General features: G+C 35.7%; 2 protein-coding genes across 8 annotated transcripts in view; one reads left to right on the top strand and one right to left on the bottom strand.

Moving 5' to 3' along the window:
* FAM133A (family with sequence similarity 133 member A) overlaps positions 1 to 11,491 on the bottom strand; it is a 39,480-nt gene extending 27,989 nt beyond the window's left edge. For 3 of the 7 annotated variants that reach the window (XM_003810375.3, XM_034950568.2, XM_034950569.3), the window contains exons 1-2: positions 10,867 to 10,993; positions 10,388 to 10,459 (exon numbers count right to left, since the gene is read on the bottom strand). The gene's annotated coding sequence lies outside the window, so the exon portion shown is untranslated. Of the gene's footprint in view, positions 1 to 10,387; positions 10,460 to 10,736; positions 11,019 to 11,355 lie in introns of those variants that run through there. The other 4 variants (XM_034950565.2, XM_034950570.2, XM_014343501.3 and 1 more) reach the window with 3 other exon arrangements.
* Positions 11,492 to 11,576: 85 nt separating this feature from the next.
* NAP1L3 (nucleosome assembly protein 1 like 3) lies at positions 11,577 to 14,210 on the top strand. Its single transcript, XM_003810373.5, has one exon. It carries the CDS (start codon positions 11,836 to 11,838, stop codon positions 13,354 to 13,356), a length of 1,521 nt encoding a protein of 506 aa, XP_003810421.1. The 5' UTR covers positions 11,577 to 11,835; the 3' UTR covers positions 13,357 to 14,210.
* Positions 14,211 to 23,504: the final 9,294 nt, after the last annotated feature.

Here is a 23,504-nt window from a genome sequence, read left to right as displayed (position 1 = left end):
AAGAAAAAGAATAGAAGTTTTGAAATAAGAAGAAACAATTAAAAGTAATTTCACAGAACTTAGACTGTGAACATAATGGAGAGGAGGACAGTACTGCCTCTGATAAATTTATTGTCATCCCAAGAAAATACCATGCTTTTTGGAAAGAACAACGATGCATAAAAGCTTCAAATACCAATCAGAATAAAGCATAAGCTCTTTAAAAATTGTACAATTTACATGGCACCCATATATGATAATACCTCAGAGCAGCCAGTATGAGTGCTGTTCAAGTGAAAGATAGTTCCTCTTTTGCAAAAGTAGTAATTGAAACACTATTTCAGCTTTCTATATAAACTTTGACCAAATAATGACCCAATTTAAACAAACAATGTTATTCATTATTGTGTTAAATGTTTTTTTAATTATAAAAATAATATATGCTTGTTTTAAAAATTCAAAACGTGATTCAGAATAGAAAATACAAAGTTAAAGCTTTTCCTTCAATCTAATTTCACTGGTTTGGTGTATATATTGTCAGACATTTTTCTATGTGAATGAAAACAAACACACATGCACAGAACATATATGCATCTATACTTTTTTTATATAGATGGGAGCAAATAATAGATATTGTCTCACAACTTGCTTTTTTCATTTGAAACTCTATTATGGACATCTTTTTTACATATTGAGAACCAGCTCTTTTGTTCTAAGTTACCAAGGCAGATATGCCCTTAAGCTCTGGTTTCTGGCATTTTCCCAACCATCTAAATGTTTCAATAACTGATTTTTGTATTAAAAAAAATTGACTTCTGGCATAAAAAGAGGCACGTAGTTCAATAGAACAGAACAGAATATCAAAACATTAATCCACATATCTACAGCCAACTGATTTTTGACAAAGATTCCAAGAACACTCATTGGGAAAGGGCAGACTCTTCAATAAATAGTGCTGGGAAAATTGGATAACCATAGGCAGAAAACTGAAACTAGACTCCCCCACCTCTCTGCCTATACAACAATAAACTCAAAATGGATCAGACTTACATGTAAGACACAAGACTATAAATCTATTACAAGAAAACATAGAGTAAATGCTTCAGGACACTGGTTTGGGAAAAGGCTTTATGAATAAGACCTCAAAAACACAGGCAACAAAAGCAAAAGTAAACAAATGGGACTATATCAAACTAAACAGCTTATGCACAGCAAAGGAAACAATCAACAATGTGAAAAGTCTACCTAGAGAATGGGAGAAAATATTTGCAAAGTATTCATACAACAGGGAATTAATATCAAGAATATACAAAGAACTCAAAACAGCCAAAAAAAAACCCATTTCAAAAATTGGCGAATTATCTGAATAGACATTTCAAAAGAAGACATGCAAATGGCCAACAAATATATGAAAACATGTTCAACATCACTAATCATCAGGGATATGCAAATCAAAACCACAAAGAGATATCATTTCACCCCAGTTAGGATGGCTATTATAAAAAAGATAAAAATTAACAAATGCAGGTGATGATGCATAGAAAAGGGAACTCTTATACACTTTAAGTAGTGAACTAGTACAGCCACTATGGAGAACAGTATGGAGGTTCCTCAAAAAACAAGCATGCATAATTTTTATGATTATAATAGAAATATGATTTGACTTTCCAAAGAAAAGCATCTTTCAAACAATAAAGAAATTGGAGGGAAGTTGTTTTCCATAATTTATGAGACAGGAAAAGGCAATGTGGCAAGTTTGATTATGCTTAATTCAAGCAACAGATTCTGATAAGAATAAAAGTAACTGGGTTATTAGGGTAGCCATTTTATGAGATAGAGTACTGTTTATTAAAATAAGCTCTGGTAATCTGATCTATATTTTCCTTTAAATGCTCATTACATGTAAAGCAATTTTGCAATACTTATCTAAAATACTGTCCTTTAGAAAGAAAATACTAATGAAATGAAAGGGTTAAATAAACAGACATTTTAATTTAATATTAAATGTGGATCATCATTAGATTTCAAAATTTTTCTTCTGAAGACTCTGTGTGTCCTCCTAACTATTAATAGTTTGTGAGGTGTTACTATTTAGAAGTTGGTTGGTAAAACACCAATTCTTTAAAACCTGAAAATTTAGTAAACTAATGTAATTTGTTGCATGACAATTACACATTAGTAAATCAGGCACAATTAAGAGACAACTGTTAAATAAAATTAGAGTGCAACTAAAGGCTAAAAATGAATTTTATTTGAACAGCAAGTAAAAATGGTACTGCTGGCTGAACGCGGTGGCTCACTCCTGTAATCCCAGCACTTTGGGAGGCCGAGGCAGGTGGATCACTTGAAGTCAGGAGTTCGAGGCCAACTGACCAACATGGTTAAACCCCGTCTCTATCAAAAATACAAAAATTAGCTGGGCATGGTGGTGAATGCCTGTAATCCCAGCTATTTGGGAGGCTGAGGCAGGAGAATGGCTTGAACCCGGGAGATGGAGGTTGCAGTGAGCCGAGATCACACCATTGCACTCCAGCATGGGCAACAAGAGCAAAACTTTGTCTCAAAAAAAGAAAAAATGGTACTGCTGTAAGGAAGCCAGTTCATTTGTTTAAGAAGTTAATTAGTACAGTACTAAATGTATTCTTGTGCAGAGCAATACTCTGAGCAAGGACAGAGGATTATAAATAAGAAAACATCTTGGTCCTTTTCCTAGGTAAATTTAAAATATACATAGGAAAAGAACATGTGTGTGTACACACAATAAATGACCTATGTGGTTCTGTTATAATGTTTATCATAAAGCTCACAAAAATGTAATACACTCCAAGCAAATAAGCTCTGAAGGAAAGAAAGAGTTAAAGAACTATGTTCCACTGGGTAACTATTCCTGGAGAAGATAAGTTTAGTAAAAACTGTTTGGACATGCACTATGTTATCAGAATTTTACATGTATTATGTCATTTCAAGCTCACCATTGCTCTGTGAGATGGGTACTATTATTATCCCCATTCTACAGATGAGGAAATTGAGGCATAGAGAGTTAAGAAATGTGCCCAAGGTCACTGGAGGGTAAAGGACACAGCTTGTACTTATACACTGGTTTGATTCAAGACAGTGAAGTATCACTAAAAATTTGGGATTAGGGCAAGGATATAAGTGTTTTCAGAAAGACCTTTCAAAGAACTATGTATAGCATATCTGAGAGGCTAAGGGGCAGTTTGGGGGCTGCTACAAGCAGATTGGTCAGATAGTCTAATCATTTATGTAATTCTCTTGTCATGTCATATTTAATCTTTCTTACAAAGAAGGCTAAACACATTCTCATGATGTAGATAATGAAACAGTTTTAATTAAGGTATCCAGTTACCTCTAAACAAACAAAAAAATGCTTATTCTTTTAGATAGACAAATGCTGCTTATAAGAGAAGACAGACAAAAGTGGTCAATATTATAATTTTAAAATTTTGTTTACACCTGTTTTAAGACAGTTGCTAAATCAAAGTAATGAATCTAGAGAATGTAGGCCTCTATTTCTTCTTTCTCTGACAAGCAGATTTTTTAACCAAAAGCAACAATTAGTTCATTGACATCTTGTTTGTTTACTCACTTCTTAGAGAACTGTGAAGTGTTAGCTATCATCATCTTGAAAGTATCAATACTAGATTTGCTGAAGCATTAGTCTATACTACTTACTAAACATATACTTTCATAGAAACATCTGCCAGAATGGAGAACAACTAATTTTTTTCTGAGAGGAGGTACCTAATGAAATTAATTAAATATATTTGGATAGTCTGGAAAAAAATCAGCAGAAAATGTCACTTTGGGCTTCCTCCATTTTGTCCAAATAAATTGCAAAATGGGGAAATAGCCATTGCAAAGATAGATAGATAGATAGATAGATAGAATATATCTAAGATATCATATAAGATATATACATATATATCATATGCACATAAGATATGTCTATATATATTGTAAACATTGTCCATTTTTCAAAGTCTTTGGATTTTTCCTTCCTTTATAGTAAAATTAAATAAAATACTTTCAAACTTGCAATAAAAAGGCTTGCTTTATTTGAACTGTAGGATGGAAATTCTTCAGATGAGTACTACAGGCAAAAACTTCTTGATTACCCTTGTAAAAGTATTCTTCCGTGATGTGGTTTTACATTTTTGAAAAATGTACGCTGTTTGTACATTCAAAACTAGCATTAGCAACAAAAGCAAAAATAGACAAAAGGCATCACATCAAACTAAAAAGTTTTTGCACAATAAAGGAAGTAAATGAGTAAAGAGGCAACGTATGGAATGGCAGAATATATTTGCAAACCAAACATATGATAAGGAGTTAAATATTCAAAATATATAAGGAACTCAAACAACTCAGTAATTTTAAAAAACATAATTTTTTAAAAATGAGTAAAAGATCTGAAGAGATGTTTTTCAAAAGGCATACAAATCGCCAATAGGTATATGAAAAAATACTTGACATCACTAATCATCAGGTAAATGCAAATTAAAACCATAATGAGATATCATCTCATGCCTGTTAGGACAGCTATTATCAAAAAGACGAAAGGTAAGTGTTGGTGAGGATGTGGAGAAAAGTTAACCCTTGTAAACTGTTGCTGGTAATGTGGATTAGTATAGCCATTATGGAAAACAGTATGGACATTCCTCAAAACTACTGTAAGAATGGAACTACCATATGACCTAGTAATCCCAGTACTGAGGATATATCCAAAGGATATGAAATGAATACATTGAAGAGATATCTGTACTCCCATTTTCATTGCAGCATTAGGTACAATAGCCAAGATATGGAATAAACCTAAGTGTCCATCAGTTGATGAATGGATAAAGAAAATATGGTATGTATACACAGTAAAGTATTGATCAGACTTTAAAAAGGGAAATCTTGTCATTTGTGGCAACATAGACAAATCTGGAGAACAATATGCTAAGTGAAATAAGCCAGGCACAGACAAATACCATGTGATCTCACTTACATGTGGAGCATAAAAATGTCACATTCATAGAAACAAAGAGTAAAATGGGTGGTTACTAGACAATTGGGAGTTGGGGGTTTGAGGAGATACTGTCAAAAGAAACAACATGGCCTGGTGCAGTGGCTCATGCCTGTAATCCCAGCAATTTGGGAGACCAACGTGGGCGGATCACGAGATCAGGAGATGGAGACCATCCTGGCTAATATGGTGAAACCCTGTCTCTACTAAAAAAAAAAAAAAAAAAAAAAAAATTTGCCAGGAGTGGTGGTACACACCTGAAGCCCCAGCTACACGGGAGACTGAGGCAGGAGAATCACTTGAACCTGAGAGGTGGAGGTTGCAGTGAGCCGAGATCACAAACTGCACTCCAGCCTGGGCAACAAAGCGAGACTCCGTCTCAAAAAAAAAAAAGACACATTTCAGTTAGACAGGAATGAGGTAAGAGAGATTTTGAGTGTTCTCACCAGAAAAAAATAAGTATTTAAGGTAATATATATGTTAAAATGCTTGATTTAGTCATTCAACAACGTATACATATACCAAAACATCATGTTATATGGCAAAATATATGTAATTTTTACACGACAATTAAAATTTCTTTAAAAAATAGCGCTATGTTAAATATCCAAATTGGGAAACAATTTTCCTTATCTTATGTTGCATTAAACTTCCCTTTTAAACTCCATGCAGTTAAGGGTATATTGCTAGAAACGCAATTCAGAAATGTTTCCTTAAAAAATAAAAATCTATAACAACATACCATATTCTGTTAATTTGAGTATATCCGTATTATGGGAATAAGTATAAAATGAAATATTTTTGTTTGAAAACCACTGCTATGGTTTGAAATGTTATAAAACAACCAATGTTTTATTTGTTACTATTAATAATAGTAACATCATAACAACCAATGTTTTATTACTATTCTTTTTTTAACTATAATTTATTAACAGCTTAAAGATACTTTCTATTCAATATTTCCATTTTTGCAAGCAGGTCTCTCTTTATCAGGAGTGAGAAAAACAAGGGCATTATTTGTGCTCCTGAATAATGCTAACTACCATTCTTGTGGCTGGGCTATGGACATCTACACACTGGCAACTCCACAAAATAGAAGAACATTTATGTTTCTTTTTGTTATTTATTTTCTAGGTTTTTACTGCTGTTATCTGACCCTTTATCTCACATAGTTGGGAGCTGAAGTGAAAGGTCAAGGATGAAGATCCAGCTCCTGTGACTGTCTCCATTGTAATGAAATTCTGTTATCACACAATTTTGTTCTCATTCTTTCCCAAATGCATCTAACAAATGGATAACTACCGATTGTGTCATTAAAATCAGTACACAAAGGAACAGATCAGAGCTTCCAACATAGACCCACACATACAAGGACAGCTAATTTTGACCAATGTGCAAAGGCAAATCAGTGGTGAAAAGACGGTCTATTCAACAAATAGTGCTGGAACAACTGCATATCTATATCAAAAGAAATAAACCTTCAATCCATACCTTGTACTTTTTGCAAAAATGTATCAGACCTAAATGCAAAACCTAAAAGTATAAAACTTAAAAAAAATGGAAGAAAATAATTGTGACTTTGGGTTAAGCAAAGATTTCTAAGAGATGACACACAAAGTATGCTCCATAGAAGAAAAACAAGATAAACTGGACTTCATCGAAATTGCAAACTTCTTATCCCAATTACCCTGATTTGACCATTACACATTGTATTCATGTATTGAAATCACATGTGCCCCCAAAATATGATGTATCAATATAAAAATTACTAACGTTTCCTCTTTAAAAACAGTAAAAGGCACCCTTAAGAGAATGCAAAGAAAATACACAGTCTGAGAGAAAATATTTGCAGAAGCTATAACTGATAAAGAACTTGCATCCAGAGTATACAAAGAACTATCAAAACTTAATGATAAAACAACAATCCTTTTTTTTAAATGGACAAAATACAAATGGTCACTTCACCAAAAAAGATATGTGGATGGCAAATCAGCACATGAAAAGGTATTCAACATCATTAGTCATCAAAGAAATATAAATTAAGATCACAATGAAATACTACTGAATACTTATTAGAATGGCTAACTTTTAAAACACTGCCCATATCAAATGTGAGCACTACTGGTGGAAATGCAAAACAACCACTTTGGAAAACAGGTAATTTCTTAAAAAGTGAAACATATGCCTACCATGTGATCCAGTCATTCCACTCCTATGTATTTTTCTAAAAGAAATTAAAACATATGTCCATACAAAACTTATATACCAATGATCATAGCAGCCTTATTTGTAGTAGCCCAGAACTCAAAACAACAAAAATGCCCATCAACAAATTGTAGTATTGCCAAGTAATGAATAATTACTCAGCAGTAAACAGGAAAAATAAACTCCTGATACACACAACAACATGGGTAAATTTCAAAATACGTCTGCAAAGACAGGCAAAAAGAGGAACATACTACATTATTCCACTTATATAAAATTTTAGAAAATGCAAATTCATCTATAGGAACAGAAAACAGATCAGTGAATATCTAGGGACAAGAGGAGGGATTCAAAGGCATATGAGGAAACTTTCAGGGATGACACAATTTTCATTATTTTGTCTGTGGTGATACTTTCACAGATACACACATTTATTGTGTGCCTATTATCCATCAATAAAATGGTTTTTAAAAAAGAATTAACTTGTGTATTCAGATACAACTTGTCCAAGAAGAACAGGAGGAAGTCATTCAAAAATAAATGAACTTGCAATGCTTTGCTTCTTAGATACCTACAAAAAAAGATAATGCTGCTACACTTGTCATTATATACCTTGTGTGTTTGTGTGGTAGGAGTGGGTGGTGGAAGGGATTGTGTGTATGTTCATATTAAGGGAGGTATCAACAGATGTTAATATACTATGTTCAGTCTGAGTATACTATCAGATTCTGTGTTATGTATCATCTCATGTAGAAGCATGAACATTTAGCCCCCCCCAAAAAATCATCTGTTAATTGAACAAAAAACATATCACTATGCAAATAATTTATATCTAATCTTATTAAGAAAAACAAGCATATGATATGATAAAACTAATACTTATATTTCACAGTAGAACAAATAGGATATAATGCATCAATTAAATTGATTATGAAGAAAAAGCTTATTTTCTTTTAGATACCTACTACATAAAATTAAATAAACTAATTGACCAAAAAAAAGGCTACAAAAATAAGTGTGTTACAAGATACTTATGTATACACAACTAAAGTAGAGAATTGTGATTAGAAAAAGTCATCTACTTTCAACCATTTTCATTGCCTATATCTGGAAAAAATAATTCCAAATTGAAAATAACAATTGTTGATTAGTACATTATTTTTGCATGATGTTTTTGTAAGCTTTTTTCTATTTTTCATCTCCATGTTCCATTCCAAACTTTTCCAGGATCAGTGTGAGTGGTTAAGTAGTAATCTGTAATCCTTGAAAAGCATCCAAAAAACCCCGCAAGTATCCAAAAAAAAAAAACCAACAAATTTTAATATGAAAGTAACTGAAAGTAATTTAGTCACATTTGCCCAATATCATGCATTATTTCCTGAAGAAATCATAGTTGTCTTAAGTAAGTCAAGGCCAAAATCATTTTACCTTTAGGATTTCACCACTGATTAATTTCTTGCTTAATTCAGTGGAAAAAAAATATGAATAGACAATTCTCAAAAAAAACATAAATATATGAAAAGACAATCTTACCACTAATCTAAGAAATACGAATACATAATATTGATAAATTAATTTGGAGATGTTGATTACAAATGTAAGTAGTGATTACTTCTCAGTGGTATTTTGAGTTACTTTTAATTTCTTCTTTGTATTTCAATGTATTGTCTGACTTTATCAATGAACACATATCATCTTCACAAAATGTAAAGTTATCTTAAAACCGACTCATTAGTTGTTTGCAGAAAACGTCTGACCAATGGATCAGAAAAGAATTTAGAGACAGACCCAAGCAATTTATTTAATGTGATCAAAATAGCATTTCAAGTAAGCAGGAGATAGAAAGATTACCAAATAAATGGTACCAGAAGAATTAGCTAGCTAATAAAAATAAATATTTTAAAAATCTGGATCCCTAACTCGTGACTGACTCTAAAATACTAATTCCTAATGCTACAAAGTTTAAAACATAAGAGCATACATTTTTTTAAATCTCCATAATTTAAAATAAAAACAGTAAGTTTCAGAACAATATTTATGGTATAACACCAATGATGTAAATCATTGTTTCTATAACATATGTTTTGATTAAAATTATTCAACGAAAGGATATGCACTTAGTAAATTTCATTCACCATTATACTACAATCCTCTACCACATTTGCCCGGCATATGACAGGCACAAAAATATATTAGTTGAATAACAAAAAAATGAACTTTATGCACTGTTGGAACTGTAAATTGTGATAATAATTCTGCAGAGAGTTTGGCAATATGTATACAATAATAATTTCATAATATGAAATGACCATCCCCAAGCCATCCATTTCTAGGAATTTATCTTATGACCAATTTTCACAAGTGCATAGAAATACATGCTTTAGGTATCCAGGGACACTTTGATTATAGCAGGAAAATAGTACGTATTTAAGGGGAGAGATGGTATAGAAATGGCCACCCTATAACAGGAATCTGGTCAAATAAATTAAGGCAATTATTTCCATGGAATATGCACTTACTTAAAAATAAGATGTCGATCATTTGCCATGAAAATATAGCCACTAGTAATTGATAAATTAAATGAAAAGATTACAAAACATAATATGGTGTCACATAGATAAAGCAGTATACATAAATAGGCAGGTATGTATATGCACAAGGAAATTTCTGGAAGGAAGTGCATCAAAATGCTAGTAATTCTTATCATTTGGTGGTTAAGATTGTGTGTTTTTACTACTGTTGGAATTTTCTATATTGTTTTATCTTTGTAATGTTCACAGACTTTGACAATTAGAGATAAACAATAAAAGTAAATGCATTTATGAAACAGAAAAGCGTTTCCTAACTTTTAAAAAACGTGATTACATGACAAAGCACAAATTCTATAAAGATTAATCTAATACATTTCCTCATTTGAAATGAATAATTTATCATATTTCATATTTTAATTTACCACTTGTATTCTATGACCAGGTTTAGATAGTTAATGCAGTTAAATATGTAATTGTCTACATTAGTATGCCAAATTACCTCTGTGGATTTTCCTGTTTCCATAGAATTATCAAGATAATTCTCTAAAATAAATCTTTAAATGACTGTATCCTGTAAACTTTTATTCAGATGGAGATGAGTAATTTTTGTCATTCTTTAAAATGTGCTAAATATGATCCTTACCTTTCAATGAAAAGTAAATACTCGTCTTTTTTATTGTACCAAGGGAGTTGTTCTGTAGCAGAAAAAAAAATCCTGTAAATAAAAATAACAAATACCCGTTTTTAAACTTCATTTTGCAAAAGTTTATTCACATATTACTGGACTTGTAAATCATACTATAGTATGGCTAGAATTTTACAACATTAGAAGGAAATTGGTGGCAGATGACATCGCATACACTGACAGAAGATGCACATTCATTAGCACAAATTCCCCCTCCCATCCCACTGTTCTTGGAATTGAAACCTGCTGCACAAAAGTATAACGCAAATCATTTGCTTTTAAAACAATACTACCTAACATTTAATACCTCTTTGTTTTATCTACAAGGTTGTTACAAGCATTGAGAAGGGCTACGTGGCAAGTTAGCAGCAAGGTTGGGGTATATAATATGCCAGCCTAAAAAGAGAAATATAATAAAAATGGTGTAACTGACTCACGGCAACATGGGTTCGCAAACCTTGTAGATGGATATAAACCAGGCTTGCCAAACATCACAGACAGCACTTATTAAATCAGCTTCGTGGAATGCAATACGCCTGCTGTCTAGTCCCTCCCTCCTCTGCCAATAACCGACTCTCCCCTTTTTTATCCAGTGTAAAAATGCATGCTCATAGAATATTTAGAGAAAATCGTTTTGTTTTTAAATCGTCCATAGTCACACTACCCAATGACGCCATTTGGACCATTTTCATTCAATTTTTTTTTTTTTTTTTTTTTTTACAGCTTTTTGTCAAGAGACCCGTGACAAACTAAACGGGAATTCAGGGTGGGCGGATGGGAGAAGGAAGACACGCCTCTTTTGCCCTTGTTAGGAACTATGGCTGGTATTTTTACCTCATGTCTACGCTTTTTTTTTCTTTTTTAATTATAAAACTATAAATATAGACTTTTTGGGGGGCAGGGGGACACCTTCCAGGGGGTCGCACCTCAGCCAGCGAGCGACGTCTGGGAAGGTGGGCGGAGCCAGGAGTAGTGGCGTTTGGCCGTTCGTTGGGCGTACGGTTTGTCAATTAAGGTGGACCAGCAAATGAGGAGCGAACTAAAGGCACACTGGGAACGAAATTAACGGGAGGTCTGACTGCAAGGGGAGGGGGCTCGCGATCTAAAACGAGAAGAGATCTCGGGGTCTCATACTGCGCCATTCGGCTGCGGTACATCTCGGCACTCTGTAGCTGCAGCCGGGAGAGGCCTTGCCGCCACCGCTGTCGCCCAGGCCTCCACTGCCGCTGCCACCTCAGCGCCGGCCTCTGCATCCCCAGCTCCAGCTCCGCTCTGCGCCGCTGCTGCCATCGCCGCTGCCACCTCCGCAGCCCGGGCCTCCGCCGCCGCCACTCAAGCATCCGTGAGTCATTTTCTGCCCATCTCTGGTCGCGCGGTCTCCCTGGTATAGTTTGTAGGCTTGCAAGATGGCAGAAGCAGATTTTAAAATGGTCTCGGAACCTGTCGCCCGTGGGGTTGCCGAAGAGGAGATGGCTAGCTCGACTAGTGATTCTGGGGAAGAATCTGACAGCAGTAGCTCTAGCAGCAGCACTAGTGACAGCAGCAGCAGCAGCAGCACTAGTGGCAGCAGCAGCGGCAGCGGCAGCAGCAGCAGCAGCAGCGGCAGCACTAGCAGCCGCAGCCGCTTGTATAGAAAGAAGAGGGTACCTGAGCCTTCCGGAAGGGCGCGACGGGCTCCGTTGGGAACAAATTTCGTGGATAGGCTGCCTCAGGCAGTTAGAAATCGTGTGCAAGCGCTTAGAAACATTCAAGATGAATGTGACAAGGTAGATACCCTGTTCTTAAAAGCAATTCATGATCTTGAAAGAAAATATGCTGAACTCAACAAGCCTCTGTATGATAGGCGGTTTCAAATCATCAATGCAGAATACGAGCCTACAGAAGAAGAATGTGAATGGAATTCAGAGGATGAGGAGTTCAGCAGTGATGAGGAGGTGCAGGATAACACCCCTAGTGAAATGCCTCCCTTAGAGGGTGAGGAAGAAGAAAACCCTAAAGAAAACCCAGAGGTGAAAGCTGAAGAGAAGGAAGTTCCTAAAGAAATTCCTGAGGTGAAGGATGAAGAAAAGGAAGTTCCTAAAGAAATTCCTGAGGTAAAGGCTGAAGAAAAAGCAGATTCTAAAGACTGTATGGAGGCAACCCCTGAAGTAAAAGAAGATCCTAAAGAAGTCCCCCAGGTAAAGGCAGATGATAAAGAACAGCCTAAAGCAACAGAGGCTAAGGCAAGGGCTGCAGTAAGAGAGGCTCATAAAAGAGTTCCTGAGGAAAGGCTTCAGGACAGTGTAGATCTTAAAAGAGCTAGGAAGGGAAAGCCTAAAAGAGAAGACCCTAAAGGCATTCCTGACTATTGGCTGATTGTTTTAAAGAATGTTGACAAGCTCGGGCCTATGATTCAGAAGTATGATGAGCCCATTCTGAAGTTCTTGTCGGATGTTAGCCTGAAGTTTTCAAAACCTGGCCAGCCTGTAAGTTACACCTTTGAATTTCATTTTCTACCCAACCCATACTTCAGAAATGAGGTGCTGGTGAAGACATATATAATAAAGTCAAAACCAGATCACAATGATCCCTTCTTTTCTTGGGGATGGGAAATTGAAGATTGCAAAGGCTGCAAGATAGACTGGAGAAGAGGAAAAGATGTTACTGTGACAACTACGCAGAGTCGCACAACTGCTACTGGAGAAATTGAAATCCAGCCAAGAGTGGTTCCTAATGCATCATTCTTCAACTTCTTTAGTCCTCCTGAGATTCCTATGATTGGGAAGCTGGAACCACGAGAAGATGCTATCCTGGATGAGGACTTTGAAATTGGGCAGATTTTACATGATAATGTCATCCTGAAATCAATCTATTACTATACTGGAGAAGTCAATGGTACCTACTATCAATTTGGCAAGCATTATGGAAACAAGAAATACAGAAAATAAGTCAATCTGAAAGATTTTTCAAGAATCTTAAAATCTCAAGAAGTGAAGCAGATTCATACAGCCTTGAAAAAAGTAAAACCCTGACCTGTAACCTGAACACTATTATTCCTTATAGTCATGTTTTTGTGGTTTCTTGGTAGTCTATATTTTAAAAATAGTCCTAAAAAGTGTCTAAGTGCCAGTTTATTCTATCTAGGCTGTTGTAGTATAATATTCTTCAAAATATGTAAGCTGTTGTCAATTATCTAAAGCATGTTAGTTTGGTGCTACACAGTGTTGATTTTTGTGATGTCCTTTGGTCATGTTTCTGTTAGACTGTAGCTGTGAAACTGTCAGAATTGTTAACTGAAACAAATATTTGCTTGAAAAAAAAAGTTCATGAAGTACCAATGCAAGTGTTTTATTTTTTTCTTTTTTCCAGCCCATAAGACTAAGGGTTTAAATCTGCTTGCACTAGCTGTGCCTTCATTAGTTTGCTATAGAAATCCAGTACTTATAGTAAATAAAACAGTGTATTTTGAAGTTTGACTGCTTGAAAAAGATTAGCATACATCTAATGTGAAAAGACCACATTTGATTCAACTGAGACCTTGTGTATGTGACATATAGTGGCCTATAAATTTAATCATAATGATGTTATTGTTTACCACTGAGGTGTTAATATAACATAGTATTTTTGAAAAAGTTTCTTCATCTTATATTGTGTAATTGTAAACTAAAGATACCGTGTTTTCTTTGTATTGTGTTCTACCTTCCCTTTCACTGAAAATGATCACTTCATTTGATACTGTTTTTCATGTTCTTGTATTGCAACCTAAAATAAATAAATATTAAAGTGTGTTATACTATAAAAATCTAGCCTTTTCTCCTGACTATAAAAGAGGGATGCTTATCATAGAAGAAAGTAGAGGATCACAAGGAAAAGGACAATTTAATAAAAAGATAACTATTATTAACATTCTGATGTATTTCCCACATCTTAGCTTTTCTGTTGGAGGACACTCATTCAAGATTTTGGAGAGCAATGGAACAAGGAAAAGGAACATGGCATGGAGGGAAAAGAAGGGAAAGGTAGAAGGGGATGGGGATGGGTAAGGGAGGAGGGAAAAAGGAGGGGTGGAGAAGAAAGAAGAGAGGTGAAAAAGGGAAAGGGAGGAAGGTGGGTAAGGGAGGAGGGAAAAAGGAGGGGTGGAGAAGAAAGAAGAGAGAGGTGAAAAAGAGAAAGGGAGGAAGGTGGGTAACAGAAGGAATGTGGGGGGGGGTGGCAAAGGGAACTGGAGAGAAGAGGGGAAGGAGAGCAGGAGTGCCTCACTCACAACACCAGTTATGTATAAGACAAGCTATGGACCCACCCTTCACCTTGACTTGGAAGGAGGTCACACTACCTTGACTCATTTTTTCTTACAGTGACACCAGGCTCTCATCTCTTCACCATGAAGCTGGTCACAAAGAGATCCTAAGATGGTTTGAGATAAGTGTGAGGAGGTTCTCTCACACTTAAACTCAGTTTACCAGGGAGCTTTGCACTGGACATAAAGGAAGAAGCACAGCATATAATAAAGTGGTACCTTATTTCACATTTGCCGTTTCCCAGTCCACAAATGTTTTCCTTGAAAATCTCATAGGAAACTGTAGCCGAAGTAAGAGAGGATTTTAGAATTTCTGACTCTCTAGGCCTAAAATGATCTATAATAGTCTTCCATACCCTACCATATATAGTTTAGCATCTCTCTTTTATTCTGCTTAACAATAGTCACTCCCCAATTTCTATAATGTAAAAATATTAAAACCAATGTCATATTTAACCCACCACATGTGTTCAGATAGTTAGGTTTGCTTTATGATTTTTCACAACATCAGGAAGCAAATTATTGTTTTTAGCAATACCACAGTGTTTTTTGTTGGTTTTTTTTTGTTTTTTTTAGACAGTTTCACTTTTATTGCCCAGGCTGGAGTGCAACCTCCGCCTCCTGGGTTCAAGTGATTCTCCTACCTCAGCCTCCCAAGTAGCTGGGATTACAGGCATGTGCCACCACACCCAGCTAATTTTGTATTTTTAGTAGAGACAGAGTTCCTCCACATTGGTCAGGCTGGTCTCGAACTCCCAACTTCAGGTGATCCGCCCACCTCAGCCTCCCAAAGTGCTGGGATTACAGGCATGAGCCACTGCGTCCGGCCCATAACATTGTTTTTACAGTGCCTATTTTATTTCTGAGATTTTTGCATCCACGAAGAATGGATATGGCAGATTTACTTATATGCCAAAACCAAAATGAAGAATGTAACAAATATAGTGTACCTGGCTCCTGATGCATAGGTGTCCAAATAGGATATATACTGTACTTGCCAGACATCACAAAGAGCAGAGCCCTTAAAACTTCTACATAGGATGCAATATCCTTTTTGCATCTTAGAACTCTTAGCAAAAGTATTTAGCACCTTCCCTTTCTGTGTTCTCCATATTAAAGGAATACATGTTATTATAGAATGTTTGCAAAATAGAAGCAGAAATGCAGAAGATGAAAATCACTCAGAAGCACACTATACTAAGATATGCTCTTTTGTGGATTGGTGTATTTTTTCCCAGTTTATCTCTTGGTAAGGTTTTATTACTGTTCTTTTTAACTTTAAAGTTAGATCTAGGGATGGGGCAGGCTTGCAGAGAGCCGAAGATTTATGCATCAGTAAAGTTGGGATACTGGAAATGCAATCAGCCGGTAGTGGATGCTTCAACCACCTCTGCATGTTAAGAAAGATGGGCAGAGCCAGAAAACTCATTGGAATGGCACATGTATTGGGCTTCATGTTTGCCCATCACACTTGCTCAGACAATGAATGATGTTAGAAGGAGAAGCCCGCTGGGAACTAAGCTAAAGGGAAGCTGAGATAGTGAGAAGTGTTCAATGGGTCATCTTCTGCACCTTCCTTATGGTTTGATGTTTCTTGTTGCTGTGACTCAAAGTCTAGGCCAGTTGCCCCTGGCCCAAGGAAAAGGTCACCTCCTCCTCCAGACTGCTCCTCCACCCGCTCTTTATCTTCCTTTGCAGTCCAGACCACCTCCTTGTTAATGAGCTCATTTCCCTCCTGAGTTGGGCTCTGAGCATCCACCTAGTCATTCTAAATATTAGGTCTTTTTTGTTTAATGTTGCAGACTCAGATAACAAGAGACATCTCTAAGCAGCAGCAGCAGAGACTACTGAAATGGTAATGGAAGGTACCCGAGCTGAGCAAAGAAAGTGACAACACAGTCAAAGGATGCAAATGTCCTATTCTGCAGCCTGGAGTGCTCCAAGCCTGGAGGTGCCATACTATCTGGCAATGCCAGTTCATTTGCCCTTAAAAAGCTTCAGGGTGATTCGATAAGATAGAAGCTGATTTTTTATCAGGAATTGCAGGCTCTGGGAAAAGGTATATATCTTCACTTTATAAGGTGTTTGAGCCCACCAGCCCATGTGTGAAGATGTGGGATTATACCTACAGATTGCAAAGTGAATGTCCTGAAAGTGATGAGGTTTTGAATAAGGAGAATCTGGATTCTGAGCTAACTAGTAAAGCTGAGAAACAAAAGGAGGGGCAAAGATGGGAAAGGAGAAAAATGATTTAGGAAAAAACTCCTTAAAGTACTGAGCATGTGCTGACTTTTTGAAGTTATAATTTATATTTTATTTGAACAAAATATTTCAAAATTAAGGTGTTGAAGAAGATAGGAGCTGATGTTAAAATGAGATTTCCTGATCCCTTCCTTTTTGAATATTCAGAAAATAAGGTCTGTAAAGAATGTCACGTAGACCAGAGGAAAATAAAAAACATCCCTCTAAAGGTAAGATAATTACATTTTAAATCTGACACTCCAACCCAAACTGAAGAAGTTCCCAAAGACTATTTATTTCCTTCAGTGCTTTATTTCCTTTAGTTCTCTTGAAATACAGTGCTTGAAAGTGGAACCCATGAAGAAAAAAAGTCAGGTTCATTTATAACTGTGTGATTGCTGGATTTAAGTTACATGCTTTTCTAATTCAGAAATGAGATTTACACTAAACAGAAGAGTCTGTTGGAGCCTAGGATGACAGCAAACTGAAAGGCTGACAGATCTTGGCCCAACAATTTATAAGATGGAAAAGCTGAGTTTTCAATATCTGGAAAATACTTTGAATATCTGAACTCAGAAAACAACATGATTTGAAGAAGCAGAGTGTATAACCTACAGTATAATATTTCAACACAATTAAGCATTACTTAAAATTTTACATTTTGTGTTTTTTGTAGATTATATTTTCAAAATGTCAAAAGTGAAATGTTTTAGTATTAAAAGACATAGTACTTAGAAGTATACCTTTCTTTGAGATGAAGAACACAACAAATTCTCTAAAAAATCTTTATTTATTGCTATGTAGTTTAGTTCTTATGATATATTTTTATCATACAGCTATTATAGAGCAACAGTAAAAATTATCAGAAATTTTCAGTGAAGCTAATATTCACTTGAGGAAAAATACACTTGAAGAATGAATCCAAGTGTATGTTTGCCTCCAGCTCAGAAGTAGGAAGGGTTTAAGTCACCTTGTACCAGGTATACCTGCATTAATTTGCTGTAAAAATAGACTTATTTATTATGCAATGGTACATTCCAAAATTTTACCTCTTGAATAAAGCAACATAGAGCTAAGAATTTTCAGAAATCCATTAATATAAATTCTCCTAGATTATTTATAGTTTTGAATTTTGCATAACACAAATTTATAAAGAAAAATATAATAATAATTAGGCTGTTACTTCGCATAGTACTGTTATTAAAAGTTACTGTTTGCAAGTGGCTTTCTCAATATAACTCTTCAATTATATTTGTAATTTTTAAATTATTATGCTTAATTACCTGAGTTTGAAGATGATCAAGCATATTTTCTTTGCATTGTGCTTTACTAAAAGTTATATTGTTTTATTAAATCTTCTGATTATGAAATGTGTTCACTGTAGAAAATTTGGAAGATATATTGAAAAGTACAAAATAATTTAAAACTTTATTTGAAATTTGACACTTTATATGAAAAAGTATGTATATGTCTTTAAACATGATAATTACTATTTTATACCTTTCATATTTCATTTATTATATTTTGAAGTACTATCTATATCAGTGCATGTAAATCTTCACTCTTTAGTTGTATTGGATTTATAATTGACGTGGAATAATTGTACATTTTTTATATTTGTATTCTTTTTTTAATTATACTTTAAGTTCTGGGATACATGTGCAGAATGTGCAGGTTTGTTACATAGGTATATACGTGCCATGGTGGTTTGTTGCACCCATCAACCCATCATCTACATTAGGTATTTCTCCCAATGCTATCTCTCCCCTAGCCCCCCACCTCCCGACATGTCCTGGTGTGTGATGTTCCCCTCCCTGTGTCCATGTGTTCTCATTGTTCAGCTCCCACTTATGAGTGAGAACATGTGGTGTTTGGTTTTCTGTTCCTGTGTTAGTTTGCTGAGAATGGTGGTTTCCAGCTTCATCCATGTCCCTGCAAATGACATGAACTCATCCTTTTTATGGCTGCATAGTATTCAGTGGTGTTTATGTGCCACATTTTCTTTATCCACTCTATCATTGGTGGGCATTTGGGTTGGTTCCAAGTCTTTGCTATTGTGAACAGTGCTGCAATAAACATACGTGTGCATGTGTCTTTATAGTAGAATGATTTATAATCCTTTGGGTATATACCCAGTAATGGGATTGCTGGGTCAAATGGTATTTCTGGTTCCAGATCCTTGAGGAATCACCACACTGTCTTCCACAATAGTTGAACTAATTTACACTCCCACCAACAGCATAAAGTTGTTCCTATTTCTCCACATCCTCTCCAGCATCTTTTTTTCCCTGACATTTTAATGATCACCATTCTAACTGGCATCAGATGGTATCTCATTGTGGTTTTGATTTGCATTTCTCTAATGACCAGTGATGATGCCCTTTTTTTTCATATGTTTTTTGGCCGCATAAATGTCTTATTTTGATAAGTGTCTGTTCATATACTTTGCCCACTTTTTGAAGGTTTTTTTTCTTGTAAATTTGTTTAAGTTCTTTGTAGATTCTGGATATTAGCCCTTTGTCAGATGGATAGATTGCAAAAATTTTCTCTCATTCTGTAGGTTGCTTGTTCCCGCTGATGACAGTTTCTTTTGCTATACAGAAATTCTTTAGCTTGATTAGATCCCATTTGTCTGTTTTGGCTTTTGTTGCCATTGCTTTTGGTGTTTTAGTCATAAAGTCTTTGTCCATGCCTAGGTCCTGAACGATATTGCCTAGGTGTTCTTATAGGGTTTTTAAGGTTTAAGTCTTATGTTTAAGTCTTTAATCTATCTTGAATTAATTTTTGTATAAAGTGTAAGGAAAGGGTCCAGTTACAGTTTTCTGTATATGGCTAGCCAGTTTTCCCAACACCATTTATTAAATAGGGAATCCTTTCCCCATTGCTTGTTTTTTGTCAAGCTTGTCAAAGATCACGTGGTTGTAGATGTGTGGCATTATTTCTGAAGCCTCTATTCTGTTCCATTGGTCTATATATCTGTGTAGGTACCAGTACCAAGCTCTTTTGGTTACTGTAGCCTTGTAGAATAGTTTGAAGTCAGGTAGCATGATGCCTCCAGCTTTGTTCCTTTTGCTTAGGATTGTCTTGGCTATACTGGCTCTTTTTTGGTTCCATATGAAATTTAAAGTAGATTTTTCTAATTCTATGAAGAAAGTCAATGGTATCTTGATGGGAATAGCATTGAATCTATAAATTAGTTTGGGCAGCATGGCCATTTTCATGATATTGATCTTCCTATGCATTAGCATCGAATGTTTTTCCATTTGTTTGTGTCCTCTCTTATTTCCTTGAGCAGTGGTTTGTAGTTCTCCTTGAAGAGGTCCTTCACATCCCTTGTAAGTTGGATTCCTAGATATTTTATTCTTTTTGTAGCAATTGTAAATGGGAGTTCACTCATGATTTAGCCCTCTGTTTGTCTATTATTGGTGTCTGGGAATGCTTGTGATGTTTGCACATTGATTTTGTATCCTGAGACTTTGCTGAAGTGGCTTATCAGCTTAAGGAGACTTAGGCTCAGACAATGTGGTTTTCTAAATATATGATCATGTCATCTGCAAACAGAGACAACATGACTTCCTCTCTTTCTATTTGAATACCTTTATTTCTTTCTCTTGCCTTACTGCCCTGGCCAGAACTTCCAATACTATGTTGAATAGGAGTGGTGACAGAGGGCATCCTTGTCTTGTGCCGGTTTTCAAAGGGAATGCTTCCAGCTTTTGCCCATTCAGTATGATGTTGGCTGTGGGTTTCTCATAAATAGCTCTTATTATTTTGAGACACGTTCCATCAATACCTAGTTTATTGAGTTTTTAGCATGAAGTGGTGTTGAATTATATCGAAGCCTTTTTCTGCATCTATTAAGATGATCATGTGGTTTTTGTCATTGGTTCTGTTTATGTGATGGATTACATTTATTGATTTGTGTATGTTGAACTAGCCTTGCATCCCAGGGATGAAGCTGACTTGATGGTGGTGGATAAGCTTTTTGATGTACTGCTGGATTCAGTTTGCCAGTATTTTATTGAGGATTTTCGCATTGGTGCTCATCAGGGATATTGGCCTGAAATTTTCTTTTTTTGTTGTGTCTCTGCCAGGTTTTGGTATCAGGATGATGTTGGCCTCATAAATTGAGTTAGGGAGGAGTCCTTGTTTTTCTATTGTTTGGGATAGTTTTAGAAGGAATGATACCAGCTCCTTTTTTGTACATCTGGCAGAATTTGACTATGAATCTGTCTGGTCCTGGGCTTTTTTTGGTTGGTAGGCTATTAATTACTGCCTCAATTTCAGAACTTGTTTTTGATCTATTCAGGAATTCAACTTCTTCCTCGTTTAGTCTGGGAAGGTGTATGTGTCCAAGAATTTATCCATTTCTTCTAGATTTTCTAGTTTATTTGCATAGAGCTGTTTATAGTATTCTCTGATGGTAGTTTCTATTTCTGTGGTATCAGTGGTGATATCCCCCTTTTTCATTTTTTATGCGTCCGCATGATTCTTCTCTTTTTTCTTCTTTATTAGTCTGGCTAGCAGTCTATCTATTTATTAATCTTTTCAAAAAACAAGCTCCTGGATTCATTGACATTTTGAAGGGTTTTTCATGTCTCTATCTCCTTCAGTTCTGCTTTGATCTTAGTTATTTCTTGTCTTCTGCTAGCTTTTGAATTTGTTTGCTCTTGCTTCTCTAGTTCTTTTAATAGTGATGTTAGCGTGTCGATTTTAGATCTTTCCTGCTTTCTCCTGTGGGCATTTAGTGCTATAAATTTCCCTCTAAACACTGCTGTTGCTGTGCCCCTGAGATTCTGGTACGTTGTGTCTTTGTTCTCATTGGTTTCAAAGAACACCTTTATTTCTGCCTTAATTTCGTTATTTACCCAGTAGTCATTCAGGAGCAGGTTGTTCAGTTTCCGTGTAGTCGTGCGGTTTTGAGTGAGTTTCTTAATCCTGAGTTCTAATTCGATTGCACTGTGGTCTGAGAATGATTTCCGTTGTTTTGCATTTGTTGAGGAGTGTTTTACTTCCAATTATGTGGTCAATTTTAGAATAAGTGTGATATGGTGCTGAGAAGAATGTATATTCTACTGATTTGGGGTGGAGAGTTCTGTAGATATCTATTAGGTCCGTTTGGTCCAGAGGTGATTTCAAGTCCTGAATATCCTTGTTAATTTTCTGTCTCATTGATCTGTCTAATATTGACAGTGGGTTGTTAAAGTCTCCCACTATTATTGTGTGGTAGTCTAAGTGTCTTTGTAGGTCTCTAAGAACTTGCTTTATGAATCTGGGTGTTCCTGTATTGGGTTCATATATCTTTAGGATAGTTAGCTTTTCTTGTTGCATTGATCCCTTTACCATTATGTAATGCCCTACTTTGTCTTATTTGATCTTTGTTGGTTTAAAGCCTGTCTTATCAGAGACTAGGATTGCAATCCCTGCTTTTTTTTTTTTTTTTTTTTTTTTTTTTTTTTTTTTTTTTTTTTGCTTTCCATTTGCTTGGTAAATATTCCTCCATCCCTTTATTTTCGGCCTATGTTTGTTTTTGCACGTGAGATGGGTCTCCAGAATACAACACACCGATGGGTCTTGGCTCTTTATCCAATTTGACAAAATCTCTCAGCATTTGCTTGTCTGTAAAGGATGTTATTTCTCCCTTGCTTATGAAGCTTATTTTGGCTGGATATGAAATTCTGGGCTGAAAATTATTTTCTTTAAGAATGTTGAAAATCAGCCCCCATTCTCTTCTGGCTTGTAGGGTTTCTGCAGGGAGATCTGCTATTAGTCTGATGGGTTTCCCTTTGTGGGTAACCCGACCTTATTCTCCAGCTGCCTTTAATATTTTTTCCTTCATTTCAACCTTGGTGAATCTGATGATTATATGTCTTGGGGCTGTTCTTCTTGAGGAGTATCTTTGTGACACGTGTTCTCTGTATTTCCTGAATTTGAATGTTGGCCTGTCTTGCTAGGTTGGGGAAGTTCTGCTGGATAATATCTCGAAGAGTATTTTGCAACTTGGTTCTATTCTCCCTGTCACTTTCAGGTACATCAATCAAACGTAGGTTTGGTCTTTCACATAGTCCCATATTTCTTGGAGGCTTTGTTCATTCCTTTTCATTCCTTTTTCTTTGATCTTGTTTTCATGCTTTATTTCATTAAGTTGATCTTCAATCTCTGATATCCTTTCTTCTGCTTGATCGATTAGGCTATTGATACTTGTGTATGCTTCAGGAAGTTCTTGTGCTGTGGTTTTCAGCTCCATCAGGTCATTTATATTCTTCTCTAAACTGATAATTCTAGTTAGCAATTCCTCTAACATTTTTTCAAGGTTCTTAGCTTCCTTGCATTGGGTTAGAACATGCTTCTTTAGCTCGGAAGAGTTTGTTATTACCCACCTTCTGAAGCCTACTTCTGTCAATTCATCATACTTATTCTACATCCAGTTTTGTTCCCTTGCCAGCAAGGAGTGCATTCTGGTTTTTGGAGTTTTCAGCCTTTTTGCACTGGTTTTTCTTCATCTTCGTGGATTTATCTATTTTTGGTCTTTGATTATGGTGACCTTTGGATGGGGTT

This window comes from Pan paniscus, chromosome X (assembly GCF_029289425.2).
Source record: "Pan paniscus chromosome X, NHGRI_mPanPan1-v2.0_pri, whole genome shotgun sequence".
In the NCBI taxonomy this organism is placed as follows: Eukaryota; Metazoa; Chordata; class Mammalia; order Primates; family Hominidae; genus Pan; species Pan paniscus.
This window is presented reverse-complemented; position numbering and strand designations above follow the sequence as displayed.

Excerpts from the sequence above, each read along its gene's own strand:
- NAP1L3 (XM_003810373.5), top strand. The coding sequence starts at position 11,836 with ATGGCAGAAGCAGATTTTAAAATGGTCTCGGAACCTGTCGCCCGTGGG.